The 19,512-nt window shown below is 52.5% G+C and overlaps 1 protein-coding gene across 8 annotated transcripts in view; it reads left to right on the top strand.

Annotated features, from left to right (window-relative positions):
• Positions 1–19,512, top strand: part of GTF2I (general transcription factor IIi) — a 1,750,178-nt gene that overhangs the window by 1,498,715 nt on the left and 231,951 nt on the right. For all 8 annotated transcript variants that reach the window (XM_078679426.1, XM_078679427.1, XM_078679425.1 and 5 more), the window contains exon 24: positions 16,864–16,953. In XM_078679426.1, the coding sequence (XP_078535552.1) occupies positions 16,864–16,953 (90 nt within the window). The remainder of the gene's footprint in view (positions 1–16,863; positions 16,954–19,512) is intronic.

The following is a 19,512-nucleotide window of genomic DNA, read 5'->3' as shown; positions in this document are numbered from 1 at the left end:
TCGGAGTGGCGCGGGCTGACTGTCGGCTAGGAGTCAAAGTGAGCTGCATCAGCGCGGGATGGCTGACTGCTAGGAGTCAAAGGGAGCTGCGTTGGTGTGGCGCAGGCTGGCTCAAAGGGAGCTGCATCAGCGCGGGATGGCTGTCTGCTAGGAGTCAGAGGGAGCTGCGTCGGCGTGCGATGGGCTGGTTGTCAGCTAGGAGTCAAAGGGAGCAGCGTCGGCGCGGGCTGGCCTGTCTGCAAGGAGTCAAAGGGAGCTGCGTCGGCGCGGGCTGGCTGTCGGCTAGGAGTCAAAGGGCGGGCGCGGGCTGACTGTCTGCTAGGAGTCAAAGGGAGCGGCATCGGCGCAGGCTGTCTGTCTGCTAGGAGTCAAAGGGAGCTGCGTCGGTGTGGCGCAGGCTGGCTGTCGGCTAGGAGTCAAAGGGAGCTGCATCAGCATGGGATGGCTGTCTGCAAGGAGTCAAAGGGAGCTGCGTCGGCTGGGCTGGCTGTCGGCTAGGAGTCAAAGGGAGCTGCATGGACGCGGGCTGGCTGTCTGCTAGGAGTCAAAGGGAACTGCTTCTGCGTGGCGCGGGCTGGCTGTCGGCTAGGAGTCAAAGGAAACTGTGTCGGCGCGGACTGGCTGTCTGCTAGGAGTCAAAGGGAGCTGCGTGGCGCAGGCTGTCTGCTTGGAATCAAAGGGAGCTGCACGGGCTGGCTGTCTGCTAGGAGTCAAAGTGAGCTGAGTCGGCGTGGCCGGGCTGTCTGCTAGTAGTCAAAGGGAGCTACTTCCGCGTTACGCGGGTTGTCTGCTAGGAGTCAAAGGGAGCTGCTTTGTAGGAACGCATGCCCCGAGCTTCACCTCAAAGAATGCCTGACTTGGCACTAGGTGGATGGGCTGACGTGATTACTCTGTAAAAAAATTAATGGCCTGGCATCCAATGCATACTTGCAAACAAATAACACTCAGTGAGTTAGATAGGAAAATATCTACCAATGATTACATTGATTTGAACTACAATTAACAAAAAAAGTATAAAAATGAAAGTAAAGTGTCCATGATCATCGTGTGATACACTATATATACAGAGAACCACATATTGACAGTCGGAGATGATCTTTTTAATTACATTAGTAGAATACATACACAGAAAAATGAAAAGGACACCAAACGGAGGTGTTTTGACTTGCATTAGCTCATACGTTAGAAACAATTCTGAACACCGATAATGCACTGCATATATGTGAAATACATATAAAGGTTAGGCATTGTTGAGAGTGGGTACTTCCTTATATTCATTAAAACCCGGGCAACCATATCTAGGTTATGTATCCATTTATATTCAGGTAAATTCAAGATATTCCAAAATTTCCTCCCCTGGGGTTGGCAGTCTCTTTCTCAGTCATCAGCCACTTCTGGCTGTCTGCTGAATGTTCAAAAGTGTTGAAGTGATCCACCAAGGGTGACCCCATTACCTTTCACCGAATTCTAATGCAGTGTTGCAAGACACCTGCCATCCTTCACTCTCTGTTGTGTTTGTTCTACGTACACAGTCACATGGGCAAATGATCAAATGTATGACACCCATGCTGTTACGATTGATATGCTCTTTCAGTGCATATGTATGGTTGTTATGTTCACAAGTCTTAGTTTCTATAGAGCCTTGCAACTGCCACGCTTAAAATGGACTGTGATCTGGGGCATCTTCCAAAGTGTCAAACTGGTTTTCTGCGCTATTACCCCCCACCCCCACATGTAGAGAACTCACCAAATAGTCCTTAACGCTCTTGACCTTTTTAAACGCCTGCTTAGGCAAAGCAGCAGTCTCAACTTTGTCTGCCACCAGTGACCAGAGTCGATTTATGATATTTCTGATTTCGGCACTGGGTGTGCCGAAAGTGGAAACGCAGATCATCCTATCCTGTGTAAATCATCGCAATTTAGCGATTTCTCAATTTACGATTTTTGCATTTGGGATGATGCATCCCAAATGCAAAAATACCTGTCGCAAAGGGGCAGATTCTGAGAATCTGCCCCTTTGCGACCGGATTTTTGTTTGATGCATCTAGCTGTAAGTTACAGCAAACCAAGAGAAAACCTGTCTTAACTTGAAGTATTGAAATACACACTTCTAGCTTTTTGCAGGGGTGCAGGGTGGGGGGTGTTTCTCTTCAGTTTGGGGGAGGGGGGTTGGGAAGTTTTTTCTTTTCTGTGTGTTGTTTTCAAGGCGAGTTGCTCCTGTGTTTGCTGCTGTTTCTGATGTCTAGCTCATGGACGAGGGGTCTTGGCTCGGGCGGCTGGGATGGGGGGTAGAGGGTTGAAATTTCTTTCCTGGAACGTTAATGGCCTGGGAGATCGTATTAAGCGCAGTGTGGTCTTAAAATGTATACGACGTTTGTCACCGGACATTGTTTTCATGCAAGAAACCCATTTGATTGGTAATGTTTGTTATGCAATGAATAGATGGGGCTACCGCCTTGTGGCGCACTCGGGGTTTACCTCCGGATCTAGGGGTGTGGGTATTCTTGTTCGGACCTCCCTCCCCCTGGCGATCGATGAGGTGATTCATGATGACCGTGGGAGATATACTGTCCTGGTGGGTAGGTATGAAGGCCGCACCCTATCTCTCTTCAATGTTTATGTTCCCCCGGGTTTGCAGGCCTCTACTTTTACTGACTTGGGCCGTGTTTTGTTAGATCTCCCTGATAGCACTCTCTTTCTGGCCGGTGATTTTAATTCGGTGCTTTCCGGCCTTCACGATCGCCATCCCCCTAGAGATACCCTGCAGGCTCAGCAGTGGTTGGGTGGGTTTTTAGATACCTTTGGCCTTGTGGACTGCTGGCGACTGTTGCATCCTACTCAGCTCCAATACACCTTCCATTCTGGGGCTCATGGCAGTCTGTCTCGGCTGGATTATTTCCTGATGCCCGCAGCCCAATCGTCGGCGGTTCGTGAGATTTTACATTTGCCGAGGGGTATTTCTGATCACTCGCCGCTCTGGCTTCGTTTCGAGGTTGGGGTAGAGGCTGCGGACCGAGTGGCTCCCATTAACCCTTGGTATCTTTCCTCCCCTGAGACTCGTACCCTCTTGCTCAAGTCCATGGATGCATATTTCCTGGAAAACGAGGGGTCGGTCTCTTCGGCTGTGTCCCTGTGGGAAGCCTTTAAAACTGTGATTCGTGGACAGGCCCTTTCCTTGATTGTTGAAGCTAAGAGGGCTGGGAGGAGGGAGGTGGTGGACCTTGAGGGGGAGATCTCTGCTTTGGAGGACGAGTTGGAATCTGGTGTCACGCCTGAGAAACTCCATGCCCTGGGTCTAAAACAGTTTGCATATAAATCTCTGGTCACTGACGCTGCAAAGGTGATGTTTCGTGAGCAGCAGGGCAGATTGTACGATGTGGGTGACAAGGCGGGCAAACTCCTAGCGTGGTTGGACAAGAAAGAAAGAGTTAATCGTGTGGTGCCCGTGATTCAGTCTGCGAGTGGTGAGAATGTGATTGATCCGACCGCCATTGTTGATCGTTTTGCGGAATATTTCCGTGTGGTATATGCTCCCGTGTCTGTGAGGGATGTTGCCGACTCCCGCCTTCTTCTGCGTGATATCACTTTGCCCTGTGTCACCGACTTGGACCGTATTGCGTTGGACTCCCCTTTTACGAATGATGAGATAGCCAATGCACTTCGATCGCTCCGTTCGGGCAAAGCATTGGGCCCGAACGGTTTGCCTATCGAGTTGTACAAATTACGCCCCGATAAGGTGGCGCCGTATCTCCGCGCCATGTTTCTAGAATCTCGTGAGCGGAACATACTTCCTTATGATCAGCGTCTGGCGACTATCGTCGTCATTCCCAAAGAGGGTAAACCGCGTGACCTCTGTTCCTCGTATAGGCCCATATCCCTATTAAATGTTGAACCTAAGGTGTTGGCTAAACTTTTGGCGACCCGTCTCCTTTCGGTTCTCGGGGAGTTGGTCCATCCGGATCAATCTGGCTTTATCCCGCATCGCAACACGGCTCTGAATTTACGTCGCCTCCACGGCGCGCTGGCGAGGGCGGGGCTTTTGACTGAACCGGCCATTTTGGCGTCCCTGGACGCCTCCATGGCCTTTGATACTGTGGAGTGGCCCTATTTATGGGCGACACTTGAGAAATTTGGATTCGGGTGCGAGTTTATTAGCTGGGTTAGACTGTTGTACGCGGAACCTCTGGCGCAAGTTGTAGTGAACGGTAGAGTGTCGGCCCCCTTCTCCTTGGGCAGGGGTACCCGTCAGGGTTGCCCCTTGTCCCCTTTGTTGTTCGCGCTCGCTCTTGAACCGTTGGCGGCCTGGCTCCGTTGGGAACCGTCCCTTAAAGGTATTCGTTGGGCCCCGGATTTCGAAGACCGCGTCTCGCTTTATGCGGACGACATCCTCTTGTATCTTACTTCTCCTCGCAAGTCTTTATCTGTTTTATTTGACGTTCTTGCGTCCTTTGGCGCTAACTCAGGCCTCGTCATCAACTGGTCTAAGTCCTGTGTATACGTTTTATCTGGTATCTTGCCTCCGTTGCCGAGTAGACTTCCTCTTCAGGTGGTCCGGGATGGTTTTAAATACTTGGGGGTTTTTGTTACCTTGGACCGTCTCTTCGTTTTGATCGTAATCTCCTTCCCCCGTTGCTTAGGCTCCGTTTGGACGTTGCCCGTTGGCGCAAGCTTCCCCTGTCTCCACTGGGTCGGGCGGCCCTGTTTAAGATGATGTCACTACCGCGGTTTCTCTACGCTCTCCAGAATTTATTATGATCCTATCCCCAAGACCTATTTTCGGGAGATTGAGAGCCTTCAGAGGCAACTTATTTGGGATGGGCGACCGCGCATTGCTCTCGCGAAACTTTCCATCCCGTGGTACGATGGGGGCATGGCGCTCCCCGATATTAAGAGATACTACTGGGCTTCCCATCTGTCCGCTATTAATCACGCTATGTTCTCGCCGGGTCGTAATCCGGCGTTTGAGATGGATAAACTTCAGCTTCCGGGAGGTGACTTTAACAGAGTGCTCTATTCTCGCTCCGCTGGGCGCCATCTTGTGGGACCTACTTTGACTGCTTTGACGGTGTGGCGTGCTGCGAATGTGAGCCTGGGCTGGGAGGATCGCTTGACGTTGGCGACGCCGCTTTATGCTTCAGAACGTCTGGGCGGTCTTTGGTCTTCCAAGGGTTTTGACCGTTGGGATTTGATTGGGATCTCTAAAGTGGGGGATGTATACTCTAAGGGTTCTGTGCGCCCGTTTCAGGCCCTCCAGGCTGACTACGGCCTGAGTAGTCGGGAATTCTTTCGTTATTTACAGATCAGGCACGCTTTGGTTTCGGTGTTTGCTCCTGGTGAGATTCCGCCTGACTCTTCCCCACTTGAAGACCGTATCCTTGACGAACATCTTCCTGATAGCACTATCTCCCTGATCTATAAAAAGTTGATTAACAATCGGACTGACTTATTGGCCCGACTTCGGGAACAGTGGATGGGAGATGGGTTGGAACTTGATGATGAGGATTGGCAATCGGCCCTCTCCTCTCCGAAGGAGGTGGCTATACCGGCTCGACTCCGTCTGGTCCAATTGAAGATCCTTCATCGGGTGTACGTGACGGGACCGCGACTGATGGTGATGGGCTTTTCCTCCGATGGACTGTGTAAGCGTGGATGTGGTTTGCGTGCTACTTTCCTGCATATTCTTTGGGAGTGCCCGATGGTGGCTGCTTATTGGGTGGCTGTGCTTGATCTGATGACTGTGGTGACAGGGATATCCTTGCGTCCGGAACCTCGTCGCTGTCTTTTGAATGTTTGGGAGCCCACGGACTGTTCGGTGGCACAGACTAGATGGGCCACCCTGGGCTATATGATTGCGAAGCGAGATATTGCGCAACTCTGGGGGGCCTCCAGGCCCCCTGCCCTCTCGCAATGGGAGGATAACATGGATTGGTCCATGTTCCGTGAGAAAACTGTCTATGTGGCCAGGGGCAGACCCAGGGCATGGGTGAAGGTGTGGGGTCAATGGAACGAATACCGTGGCGACATTTGTACTCCTCCCCTTGTGGACACTATCGAGATTACCCTGTCTCCTTAGGCTGGCGTTCCCGGAATCTTCATATAGGGACTGAGCTGGTATCTCCGGCTCTCCCCCCTTCTTCTTCCTGATCTCTGCGCCCCTCTCCCCCCCCCCCCCCCCCTCCGAACTCCTTAGTGCTTAGAATATTGCTACTGCACTTCCGTTGCTGTCCCCCCCTTGCGTCCCTTGGGCTGCCTTCAGTGATACACTCTCGCCTTTTTGTATGTTTGTTCTTCCATATATATAAAACCTGTTTTTGTCCTGTATATAATGTGGAGTATTGCATTCTTGATTGACGGTTACCTCTGCGGACATATATGATATGTGTCTACTCCTTTTTAGCGGCTGGCCCGTGTGGTTGTAGGCCCATCCTTGTACCTTTTTGCTTGCTCAAATAAAGGTTTTTAAAAAAAAAAAAAAAATGAAAAAAAAAAAAGAAATACACACTTCTGAAGACAAATGTTTTCTACCACGAGAGTGGCTAGAAACGTTCAAAAGGTAGAATATTTCAATGCATGTATGGCGTCCAGGAACAAAGATTGGCTTGTGTTAAGTTATATTGCAGTGTTGCGTTAGGATACAGCCAATTTAGATGGGTGCAGTATTCAACGCTTCCACTGCTCTTTGATGCTGGTCCATAATAGTACCCCCAGACTGATGTCTAGGCTGTCATCATGTGATCCCCAAGCCAGCTGTGTCCCAGTTGGCTTCCTGTTAAGATACAGATTCAGCAGACAAAGCACTTAATCACAGGACAACCTAATGAATGAGCGCTAAATCTCTTCAAAACCTGGTTATTCGATAGTTTAGCCCAAGCATCAAGGCAACTAATGCTTCTGTGGGATGATCACCTACCCCATGTACCTGCTAGTCCTAGAATTTGAAATAATTTAGGGCTGCCTTTGACTGCTTTTCTTCCAACATCATTGGAATGGATGTCATTGAGATAATGAAACCTACACATCGAGCACAATTAATAGAGTTCATAGAGATTAAGGTTAATTTGAGAAGAACTAAAGGGGCTGGATGGACTACTTGAATGAGAACCTCAGCCACTAGTAAATATTCTTGACCTCTGTTTTTTTATGACTAGGTGTAAGTATAAATATGGCCCATCCAAAGACAAATAAGTCTTCACTTCTGTGCCAAAGAGGAGTAATCCTGCCAAAACCTCAAGGCCATGTCTCCTCTACGTGAGAATGAAAGCTACTCCAGACTTATTGCTGCCTTGTTGGTCCTTATTAGGGAGATGCAGCAAGCCACTCGACTCACGGGTTGGCATCCCTGTCCCATTTACTGTGACCCGCTGAGAAGACAAAAGGAGATCCATAGAATCATTGAATTCATCTGAATTTCAATGAATTGCTACGAGTCACAATCCATGCCATCGTTTTTTTTTGCTCAGTGCATCCCTACAGAAGAGAATCAACCATATGGAAATAATTGCCATACTCTCCTCCTAGGGGCTGTCCAGCTTAGACTGTCAATCCACGAGCCCTGTGTACCACAACACAAGCAAGGAAGGACCATACAGCGCATGGTCGGGTACCGCATTGCATATTTTATTTGAAATTGCTTTCTTATGGCTGTCAGTGGACTTTTTATTTCCTTTGCATCAAACCATGCAGCCTGCGGGGAGACTAGCTCAATCACTGAAGTAACAGTTTGGCCAAAAAGCAATGTACTTTCCAGGCATCAGCGGTGGCTACTCCCATGAAGCAGCAGTGGGGCGGAGAGGAGGGAAGAGAGGGAGGTTTCAAGAAAACAAAATTCACTTACCTGCTGGCCGGCCGCCACCTCTCCTACATAGTCTCCATCCTCTTTCTTGTTTCTCCTGTGCAAGCAGGAAGCACCCTGGCTCACCATAGCCAATCACAATGCTGCAATACAGCTTTGTGATTTGTCTGAGCGCCGTGGTTCGGCATTCAGCCAGGGAATGGGAGCCTGGGTTTGTTCTCCACCCAGGCTGTAATGCAGCCTGGGTGGAGAACATGCAAAATGCGCATAAATGTTTGGCCGGCCCGAGGCGGCCAGCCAAACATTCATGCGCACTTAGGGAGTGCAAACCACTCCTCCCCTGCTCTGTCAGCAGAGCAGATCTGCCCTGCCAGCAGAGCAGATCTGCCCTGCCAAGAAGCCGCAGCAGGAACCAATAACATGATAATAACGTCCAGTTATTATTTTATTTTTCCTTTTTTTACCCTGCAAAAATCAGTGGTGCGATGCTCTTCCAACTTAGCGTAGGACCCACCACTGCCTGGCATATTTGCTTTCGAAGCCTGATCAGCCCAAGAAAACCTTGAGCTGTTCAGACTAGTACAGAGGCAGTAGCTCTCCTCTGTGGTAACCAGTGGCAGCTGCTCCAGGGAAGCAGTAGTGGGGTGGGGCGGGGGTGTGATTTCAAAATAAAAATTCACTTACCCGCATGCTGCCTCGTCTGCGTCCTCTCCGTCCTCTCCCTTGTTTCTCCTGTGCAAGCAGGAAGCACCTAGGCTCTCCATAGCCAATCACAATGCTACAATGCACATCGCAATGCATTGTGATTGGTCGATGCGCCGTGGTTCGGCGCTCAGCCAGGGAATGAGAGCCTGGGCATGATCTCCACCCAGACTGTTATGTAGCCTGGGTGGAGAACATGCTTAGTGCGCATGAATGTTTGGCCGGTCCGAGACAGCTGGCCAATCATTCATGCAAACTTAGGGAGTGCAAACCACTCCTCCCCTGCTCTGTCAGCAGAGCAGATCCGCCCCACCAAGACGCCGCAGCAGGACAAATAAAATGTTAACGTGTCGTTATTATTAGTTTATTTTTCCTTTGTTTACACCGCAAAAAGCAGTGGGGTAACACTCCTCCACCTTAGCAGAGGAGCCGCTACTGGTGGTAACTTCACTTTCCTTAACAGGACGAAACAAGTTAGTCTTTTAGCCTGTTCTTTTCTAACCAAGATGTTTTCACAAGAGCATGGGTCTTAAAGTGTGCCTTCCCAATCGAAAGCTATTTTGCTATGGTGGAGGCAATCCTCTCACTGTAACAGAGAGCTTCTGCTGGCCTAAATATCATACCTCGCCTTAAAAGTATATTACTGCATGAGTCCCAGAATTTTCCAGGTTTTCTTTGGTACCAATCCTTTTTACGATATTGACAGGAGACCGTTCTTGTTCCTTAGCGGTCCTGGTCGCTTTCTGACACAGAGCAAAACTGAAAGAAAATGTTTTACTTAGACATGACATGAGGATCAGAATGCTTGGAATGTAGGGACAATAAGCCCTATTCACAAAGGCAAATGTGGTTGTGATCATACATTTACAGCCAAATGTACTTTAAAAAAATCATTTTTTAATCACCTAACAGAAATCTATAATGGGATTCCTAGCAGGCATAAATTCTTTTACTACCGCATATTTATCTGTCACAAATGTTCAGAACTCTACAGTAGTAAATTCAACTCAAGGGGTAGGAAGTTAGTGTTCCAGGCGTAGTTTGCCTTTGAACGTCCCCAAACATGTACATCTGAAAGAAACATGTTAGTATTAGATTCCTTACCTTAGAATATCCCCAGGCGTCAGTCTGGATCCGGAAACTTTTGCGTAGCAGTACCCCTGCGCGTCGGTAGGCGTCGTCTGCAGGCGTCCCCTGCGGCTCCGCGTCGTCGGCGTCGTGCGCCGTGAAGACGTCGCTGGAGTATATAGACGCCGCCTCCGCGCGCTGACGTCAGTTCTTCTTTTTTCCGCGCCAGTTGGCGCAGATCCGAAGAGCAGTACTCCGGTCTTTTGACCTAGTTTTTTGATAACTCTAACTTTTTTGGTGCCGGTAGGATGCCCGGGTTTAAAAATTGTGACGGGTGCGACCGCCTGATGTCGGTCACCGACCACCATCGACTCTGCCTCCGGTGCCTGGTCGCGGACCACGACGTAGAGTCCTGCGTCGACTGCCGGGCCTTGACGAGTAAGGCTAGGCGGGAGCGGTCCCGCAAGCTGCTCGAGCTCCGGATGTCGGCCCTGCGTCGAGAGCGGTCCCGGTCCGGCCGGAGGTCGAGGGAGCGGTCGAGAGAACGGTCGCGGAGCCGCCACGAGCGCTCCGGAAGTCGTCACCACTCCTCCGGTTCCTCAGGTAAGCGGCACAAGAAGTCGGGGTGTCGTCATCGCACCCCCGACGCGGCCGGGGGTTCGGGTGGCCCCACCCCCGCGGCTCTGTGTGGGTCGCCGACGCTGCCTGCTCCATACCCGTCGGTCCCTGGGCAAGGCGCGTCGCGCGAGGAGATAGAGGAGTTCCTCATGGCCATGAGGGCGCTGTCTCCTCCGACGGGGCCTACGGCGCCTGCGGGCCCGGTGGTCCCGTCCGGGGGCCCGAGCGGTTCGGGTGCTCCTGCACCGACGCCGTCGGGTGCTCCGGCCCCGACGCCGCCGGCGGCTCCGGCCCCGGCGCTGCTGGGCCCTTCAGGGTCGTCGCCGGCTGGTCACCCGGCCTCTCCGGCGTCGATTCCATCGGGGCAACCCGTGGTGCCGCCTCCGCGCGGCGCCGTGACTCCGACGCCGGTTCCGGCCGGCGTCGGGGCTCCGGCGCCGGCTCCGGGCGGCGCCACCCCCATTCTCTCTCCAGTTCCGGATGCGGAGTCGGACCGGCGTCGCCCGACGCCGCCGATGGGGCCCATTGACCCCGAGGAGCCGGTCTACATCGTCGAATCCGAGTACGGGGATGATGAAGATTATGGAGAGGGTTGGGAGGGGTCTGAGGACCCTCTGACACGCGACTGTCAGTACGACGTGGACTGGGCAGGTGACTTGGGTGATGCCAGTGGTCTAGACGAATCACCTAACCCTGGTTTTGTCTCGCCTCCCACTGTGGCGTCGGAGGCTGGGGCTGCCTACTCTGTGGTGCTGATGAGGGCTGCCAAGGCCTTGAACCTTGAGCTCCCCGTCGCAAAGGTGAAGCCTAACATCCTCACCGAGGTATTCAAACCGCAGTCATGCCCACAGGAGCCTCTGCTGCCGTTTAATGAAGCCTTGACGGACGTTCTGTTGGGCACGTGGTCCAGGCTCGCTTCAGGTTCGCCTGTTCCCACCCCTGAGAGTCTGGTGATCCAGGCCTCCACATCCCAATCCGCATTCCCGTCGGCCCCGCCCGACCGGGAATCAAAGAGGTATGACCAGTTTGGCAAGAAGGTCTTCTCGTCCCTGAGTGCGGGACTGCGGTCTTGCAATACCGCATGCCTCTTGGGCCGCTACACCCACTCTCTGTGGGATACGGTCGCGGAGTGTCTGCCGCAATGCCCGCAGGAGGTACGGGACAAGCTCGGCCAGACTATGGTTGAAGGCCGGGATGCGGCGAGGTATTCGATCAGGTGTGGTCTTGATACGACCGACTCGCTGGGCAGAGCGATGTCCACGACGGTGGCGATTCGTCGCCACGCCTGGCTGAGATCCGCCAATTTTTCGCCGGATGTCCAGAATGCCTTGATGGACATGCCGTTCGATGGCAGTCGCCTGTTTGGCGACAAAGCGGACAACGCGCTTGAGCGCTTCAAGGACTCCAGGGTCACGGCCAAGTCCTTGGGTCTCTCGACCCAGCGCCAGCAAACGGATTCGTTTCGCTCCTTTCGTGGCCACGGAAGGGGCGGTCCCACACGTGCTGCCAGCCACGCACCGCAGAACACTTCTCAACGCGGTGGCGGCCGTGGATTCCGCCGTGGTGGCGGTCGGGGACAGCGGCGAGGTCAGGCCACACCTCCCCCCGCAGCAGCCTCCAAATCCTCCTAGTCCGAGCTTTCAGGCCCATGTGACGCCAGTGGGTGGCAGGGTTCGCCATCACCACTCCCGCTGGCGTACTATCACCTCGGACAGGTGGGTGCTGCAGCTCGTCCGAAGGGGCTACTCCCTCCCCTTCGAGACCACTCCTCCAGCCATGCCACCGCAGAACCACTGTGTGTCGGGGGACCACTTGACACTTCTGCAGGAGGAAGTTACGGCCCTCTTGGCCAAGGGGGCCATCGAGCACGTTCCTGGGCCAGAAGTAGGGTGTGGTTGCTACTCCCACTACTTTCTGGTACCCAAGAAGGACAAGGGGGGCCTGCGTCCTATCTTGGATCTACGGAACGTCAACGGCTTCCTCCGGAAGGAGAAGTTCAAGATGTTGACTTTGGCTCAGGTCTTGGCTGCTCTAGACCCGCAAGACTGGATGGTAGCGTTGGACTTGCAGGATGCGTATTTTCACATTCCCGTCCTGCCGGCCCACCGGCGTTACCTGCGGTTCACGGTAGGCCACGAGCACTTTCAGTTTATCGTGCTCCCATTCGGCCTTACCAGCGCCCCACGGGTGTTCACGAAGGTGATGGCGGTGGTCGCAGCTCATCTGCGCCGGTTGGGGGTTTCAGTCTTCCCCTACCTCGACGACTGGTTGTTGAAGGCGGGCTCGCCCCAGACAGTCGTCCACCACCTCCAGATGACGGCAGACCTCCTGCACGAGCTGGGGTTTTCCATCAACGTGCCGAAATCACACCTGTGCCCCTCTCAACAGCTCCTTTTCATCGGAGCGGTTCTCGACTCGGCGCAGTTTCGGGTTTATCCTCCGGAACGGCGGGTCCGGGATATTCAGGCTTTGATTCCCATCTTTCAGCCGTTATCCCGGGTCTCGGTCAGGTTGACGCTGCGGCTTCTGGGGCTGATGGCCTCCTGCATCCTTCTGGTGCATCACGCCAGGTGGCGGATGCGGGCTCTGCAGTGGGACCTGAAGTTTCAGTGGGCCCAGCATGAGGGCAACCTATCCGACCACGTCCTGATCTCGGAGGGCACTGCGAGACAGTTGCAGTGGTGGCTTACGGACCGCGATTGGGTCAGGGGCAGATCCCTCTCCCTTCCCCAACCGGAGCACGTAGTTGTGACGGACGCGTCCCTCCAGGGCTGGGGAGGCCACTTGGGAGAGGCGGAGATCAGAGGCATCTGGTCTCCGGCGGAGTCCCGGCTCCATATCAACATGTTGGAGCTGCGGGCGATTCGCCTAGCACTGAAGGCATTCCTCCCCTTTGTCAACGGGAGTGTAGTGCAGGTGTTCACGGACAACACCACCGCCATGTGGTACTGCAACAAGCAGGGCGGAGTGGGGTCGTGGACCCTTTGCCAGGAGGCCCTGCGTCTCTGGCAATGGCTGGAACGTCAGGGCGTGACTCTGACGGTTCAACACCTGGCAGGTTCTCTGAACGCCAGGGCGGACGAACTCAGCCGTCGGTGCTCGGTGGATCACGAATGGCGTCTGAACTCGGACGTGGCGAAAGGCATCTTTCTGCAATGGGGAGAGCCTTGGTTAGATCTATTCGCCACAGAAGAGAACGCGCAATGTCATCAGTTCTGCGCGTTGGAGTTTCCAAGACGGCACTCGCTCGGCGACGCCTTTCGGCGCGAGTGGAGTTGCGGTCTATTGTACGCCTTTCCGCCTATACCACTTCTGCCCAGAGTGCTGAAGAAGATCAGGCGCGACCGGGCCCAAGTTATCCTTGTGGCTCCGGACTGGGCTCGAAGGTACTGGTATCCCGAGCTACTCAGCATGTCAGTCGGTCCCTCGATCCGCCTGCCCCTTCAGGAGGACCTTCTGTCGCAGCAGCAGGGGACGGTCCTCCACCCGAACCTGTCCAGTCTCCACCTCCATGCTTGGAGATTGAGCGGCGACAGTTGAGGCCATTTGACTTGCCTCCTGAAGTCTGTGATGTGATTCTGGCAGCCAGGCGTCCCTCCACAAAGTCGGTATACGCCTGCCGGTGGAACAGATTTGTGGCATGGTGCACAGCAAAGGCTGTGGATCCTCTCTCTGCTCCCCTTTCTGAAGTTCTCCTCTTCCTTCTTTCTCTTGCCCAGCAGGGCTCTGCTCTGGGCACTATCAAGGGCTACCTTTCTGCCCTTTCCGCCTTCTTAAGGCTACCTGATCAGCCATCTTTATTCAAGTCCCCTATTGTAATGAGATTCTTGAAAGGCATCACGCACATGTATCCACCTGTTGCGTTCGTGATGCCTCAGTGGGACTTGAACCTGGTTCTGACCTTCTTGATGTGCGCTCCCTTTGAGCCGCTTCATTCCTGTCCTCTCCGTCTTCTCACTTTAAAGACGGCCTTCCTGGTTGCCATCACCTCTGCCAGGAGAGTGAGTGAGCTCCAGGCTCTTTCTGTGAAACCTCCTTTCTTGTCCGTTCATCCTGACAAGGTGGTTCTTAGAACTAGACCTTCTTTCCTGCCCAAAGTAGTTTCTGCTTTTCACATCGGGCAGTCCATCACCTTACCCTCCTTCTTCCCGCCTCCGCATCCTTCAAAAGATGAAGAGCGGCTCCATCGTCTGGACCCAAAACGTGCGCTTTCATTTTATATGGATCGCACATGCCAGTTCCGGGTGGATGACCAACTGTTTGTTGGCTACGTGGGTGAGAAGAAGGGAAGGGCGGTACAGAAACGAACCATTTCTCGATGGGTCGTCCTGTGCATCAAAGCATGCTACTCTTTGGCTCGGAAGGAGCCCCCTGTTGGGCTGAGGGCTCATTCCACTCGGGCCACGGCGGCTACTACTGCCCTGGGCCGGGGAGTCCCTTTGCAGGACATTTGCCAGGCGGCTACGTGGGCCTCGCTGCACACCTTTGCGAGGCATTACTGCCTGGACAGTCAAGTCCGGAGGGACGGCTTCTTTGGCCGTTCGGTCCTCCAGGATTTTCTGGTGTAGGATTGTATTGGTTCGCAGACCCACCACCGGGGTTGGTATTGCTGGGGTATCTATTCTAAGGTAAGGAATCTAATACTAACCTGTTTCTTTCAGATGAACAAGTTACTTACCTTCGGTAACGATATATCTGTAAGAAACAGTAGTTAGTATTAGATTCCTTACCGCCCCACCCATCCTCCCCGTTCTGCGAACTGATACCTAGGGTTAAGGACATCCCTTTCAGGGCCCTAGTTTCACATGGCACCAGTGTTGGTTCTCACATGGCTCTGCGTGTTCTGGCGCGGAAAAGCTGTGTGCAAAGAACTGACGTCAGCGCGCGGAGGCGGCGTCTATATACTCCAGCGACGTCATCACGGCGCACGACGCCGACGACGCGGAGCCGCAGGGGACGCCTGCAGACGACGCCTACCGACGCGCAGGGGTACTGCTACGCAAAAGTTTCCGGATCCAGACTGACGCCTGGGGATATTCTAAGGTAAGGAATCTAATACTAACTACTGTTTCTTACAGATATATCGTTATCGAAGGTAAGTAACTTGTTCCTTTGTCGGTGTTCCCAAACTCCGCTCTGACCCCATCCTCTCCGGAAATTGTCTGAAATGTACCCCAAACAAGGGCTCTCCCACAGACTTTCTCGATTCCTAGGGGAAGGACGTTCTCGACAGGGAAAAATATTTGGCCAGGAGGCTCCTACATGGTGAATCCGAGCCTTTAGTAAAAGTCACATGATATTGTCACAAGTGCATCTTCAAACCACGCATTGTGCAGCTTTCTAGGCATACTTCTGCCAATGTTGGTGATTCCCAAAAAAAAGTAAAAGTACAAGAGGGCAGTGTTTTAAATTGTCAACCATAATTTTACGTTTTGTTTTTCATTAGAACCTAATGTGTATTTTTTTAATTTAGCCTTTTTGCAATTAAAAAACCCTAAAAAAACGCTCCTTCAGTTCGGTTTAACTGAAAAAAACATGCAGCACTCAAAAATTGAAACGCACCGGCATCATCTGTTCGCTTCATCCTACTGACCAGTAGAAATAAGATGTTTGCCTCCAAGAAGATGATGGCATTGGGTCCTGTCGATATTTATTGTCACAACAATCTAGGTTAGATACGTTTTCTGGCCCTGTGTGCACATAAGCAATTTCTGCTTGGTTGGGAAGTTGACTGAAACGGGAACTCGGACAAGACGGAAGTCCTAATCCTGGGATCCTCACCCTCCGCCTGGGACGACTCCTGGTGGCCCCCCGCCCTGGGCAGCGCACCCAAACCAACAGACCACGCACGCAACCTGGGCTTCATCCTGGACTCCTCCCTCTCCATGACCAGACAAGTCAACGCCGTCACCTCGTCATGCTACAACATCCTGCGCATGCTACGTAAGATCTTCCGGTGGATCCCCACCGAGACCAGGAAGACGGTCACCCAGGCCCTCGTCACCAGCCGCCTGGACTACGGCAACTCCCTCTTCGCCGGAACCACCGCCAAACTCCAGAAGAGACTCCAGCGGATCCAGAACGCCTCAGCACGACTCATCCTGGACATCCCCCGTCGCAGCCACATCTCCGGACACCTGAGAGATCTGCACTGGCTACCGGTCAACAAGAGAATCACCCACGCGCACAAGGCCCTACACAACCAAGGCCCAGGATACCTCAACAGCCGCCTCAACTTCTACGCTCCCACACGCCAACTTCGATCGACCGGCCACGCCCTCGCCGCCGTCCCCCGCATCCGAAGAGCCACCACAGGAGAAAGGTCCTTCTCCTACCTGGCCGCCAAGACTTGGAACTCCCTCCCGAACCACCTCCGCCTGACCCAGGACCACCTCGCCTTCAGGAAACACCTCAAGACCTGGCTGTTCGAGCAGTAGCGGACCCCCCCTCCCCTAGCGCCTTGAGACCCACCGGGTGAGTAGTGCGCTATATAAATGCTGTGATTGATTGATTGATTGACGATTAGGATAAAACAAGAAATTAAAATTCGATATCCGCTCAGGGCAATTTCACTACTTGCACCCTCTAAACATTCTTATGTTGGTTTTGGTCAAAGGGTGATGTTGCTTTGATTATCCGAGTTATGCGTATGCACCATTCATATCTATGTATTTCTTCCACAGATACTCAGGAGAAGTCACCAGCTAGTGTTCGGGCTACTGCGAATGATGTTGAATCCGAATTCAAACCACGAGGAAAAGAGTTTTCATTTGGTAAATTATTTTATTCTGCATGATAACGGACCATGGTACATTCATAGTGAGATGCTTTGCCGTAGACCTCAAGCATGCCTTTTGTCTCCGTAATTTTAGTGATTGGCTGAGCTCCATTGTTCTGCAGCCCAAAACAATATTATCCAATGTTAATCAGTGAAAAGTGGCGAAAACTGCAAATTCACTTTTCTCTCATGTAGGCCCTAACTTTGCTATAGAACTTTGCAGAAGGTCTAGCTTTGGTGGAGATATACTTCAGGAGAGGTTTCTTGCTTTCCCACATGACGACTGATTCATGAATCTGACTCCTTACCTCACTTAAAAATACTTTTGTACTAACAGGGTTTCTCTCTCAACATCAATAATTCCTTTCCTTCCACTACCTTGTCTGAAATAATATTCTTGGACCACAGCGTTTTTTCACAACTTTCAATGCTGGCCTTTGCTGACCATTTTTTTAAAGGCTCTGTATCAAGAATCGCAGTATGTCTTCTGTGACAGAAAAGCCACAGTAATTTGTGTTTGCCCAGTACCGCCACAGTTCTGATACTCAAACATTTAGAAACAAGCCTCAGATTGCCTGAAAAATTCCAACAGGGGCGGCTCTAGGTTCATGGCGGACCTGGGCAGGGAGCGTAGGTAGGGGGCCCCGGAAGACGGCCCCGGAAGAGGAGGCCCCGGAAGAGGTGCGGAGGCCAGTGAGGAGGGGGGTGGGTCAGGGTGTTTGGAAGTGGAACAGAGCAGGAGGCCGCAAATCTCTGCCAGGGGCCCCCATGCAAATATGTATCCATCCTCAGAGGATTATTATATTAAGGATATATATTGGCGTGGTGGCCCCTGGGGTTTGGTGGCCCTGTGCAGGTGCACAGCTTGCACATGCCTAAGGCCGGCCCTGATTCCAAGCACTGCAGGAGAACAGGTATGTTGCATATTGTGACACAGTGGCACACTTTACAATCTGGGGTGCATATTGTCATACAGTCCCACACTTAACGATCTGGAGTTGTCTTTATAAAGCATGAGTAAACATAACAATTGATCAAAAACTAAAGCCATAAAAAATCAAAACATATCCAATATAAGGCCATTCAACAAAGTAAAATTTTCATGCGTCTTGCGATTGCTTTTCATAATCTAACTTTTATTCTTTTTTCCAAAACAACACTTTTTTCAGTCCGCCCAGCCAATGAGTCTCGTCCCTTTAGAACTTCATCAGGGTTTTGCGTTCCAATACTATTATTTCTAAATGACGTGAAGTGTAACCTCTGCTTCAATATCTACCTGGAGAATCAGTCTATTTCCCTGGGTGGTGTAGTACCCCCTGATTCATCAGTTTGTTAACAGTGAGTTCCTCCGTTAATCTCTGGAGAGCTCTGCTTACTACTTTGTTTCTTCATGGCGCGAAGCTGAAGGTTTCGCTGCTTCAAACTAATGTGCAGTGATGATGCGGAGCGCGCCAGAGATTAACAAAGTAGCTCACTGTCAACACACTGATGAATCAGTGGAAAGAGACTCCTCGGAGATCTTGTTCACAGTCGTAGTTGAGAGGAAGGGCTGGGCGGCGCTCCGGGAGTTTCAAGTCGTCTTTTTCCCATTCTAAATCATCGAGTCACTCAGGTAAGAGGCACAAGAAGTTGGCCGACGCAATTTAGCAATCTTGGCGTTCTAGGCCACGTTCTACTGAACCTTTGCCAGGGTCGGCTCTGCTCCTCCCCAATTTTCCGGAAGCCGAAGTGACCACCGCCCAACTCCGAGAGTTCTGTGAGGCAAAGCACCTCATTTTTGGGTGGCCTGACCCTGCCAACGTGCTTTTGGGCCTGGTGGGGTCACAGGGGGCTCCATTGAGTTCCACGCCAACAGCCCCAGCCCCAATGCCGATGTCTCCCTATGGTGCCAGTCGAGCCAGTGCGACATTCCCCTTCTGAAAGATACAGGTTAGTGTTAGATTCCTTAACTTAGAATATCCCCAGGCGTCAGATTGGATCCAGAAAGTTTTTCGTCAGCAGTACCCATGCGCGTCGGTAGGCATCGTCTGCGGCTCTGCGTCCGTCATCGGCGTCGTAATCGCCGGGATGATGTTGTCAGAGTACTTAGACTCCGCCCTCGCGCGCGGATGTCAGTTCTTCTTTTTTCCACGCCAGCAAGCGCAGATCCGGGAAGAGCAGTACTCCTAGTCATTTTTTTACTAACTTTTTGATCTGTTTTGGATCTATCTTCGAGTCGACTTCTGGTGCCGTAGGGATGCCCGGATTCAAGCCCTGCAACGCCTGTCACCGGCTGATGTCGGTGACCGACCCCCACTGCCGGTGTCTCCACTGCCTCGGGCCGACCATGACGACAAGTCGTGCCCCGACTGCCGGGCCTTGACCTCGAAAGCTAGGCGGGAGCGGTCCCGACGTAAGCAACTCGAGAACCGGCAGTCGGCTCTGCGCCGCTCGAGGTCCCGGTCGAGAAGGAAGTCAAGGGACCAGTCGCGGAGCCGCAGCCATCGCCTTTCGTCGAGCCATCACCACTCGTCGGGCTCCAAGTCCTCCGGTAAGTCGAGGCACTCTAAAAAGA

Source organism: Lissotriton helveticus, chromosome 3_1 (assembly GCF_964261635.1).
Source record: "Lissotriton helveticus chromosome 3_1, aLisHel1.1, whole genome shotgun sequence".
Taxonomy (NCBI): domain Eukaryota; kingdom Metazoa; phylum Chordata; class Amphibia; order Caudata; family Salamandridae; genus Lissotriton; species Lissotriton helveticus.
Note: the sequence above shows the minus strand (reverse complement) of the source record. Positions and strands in the feature narration are given on the sequence as shown.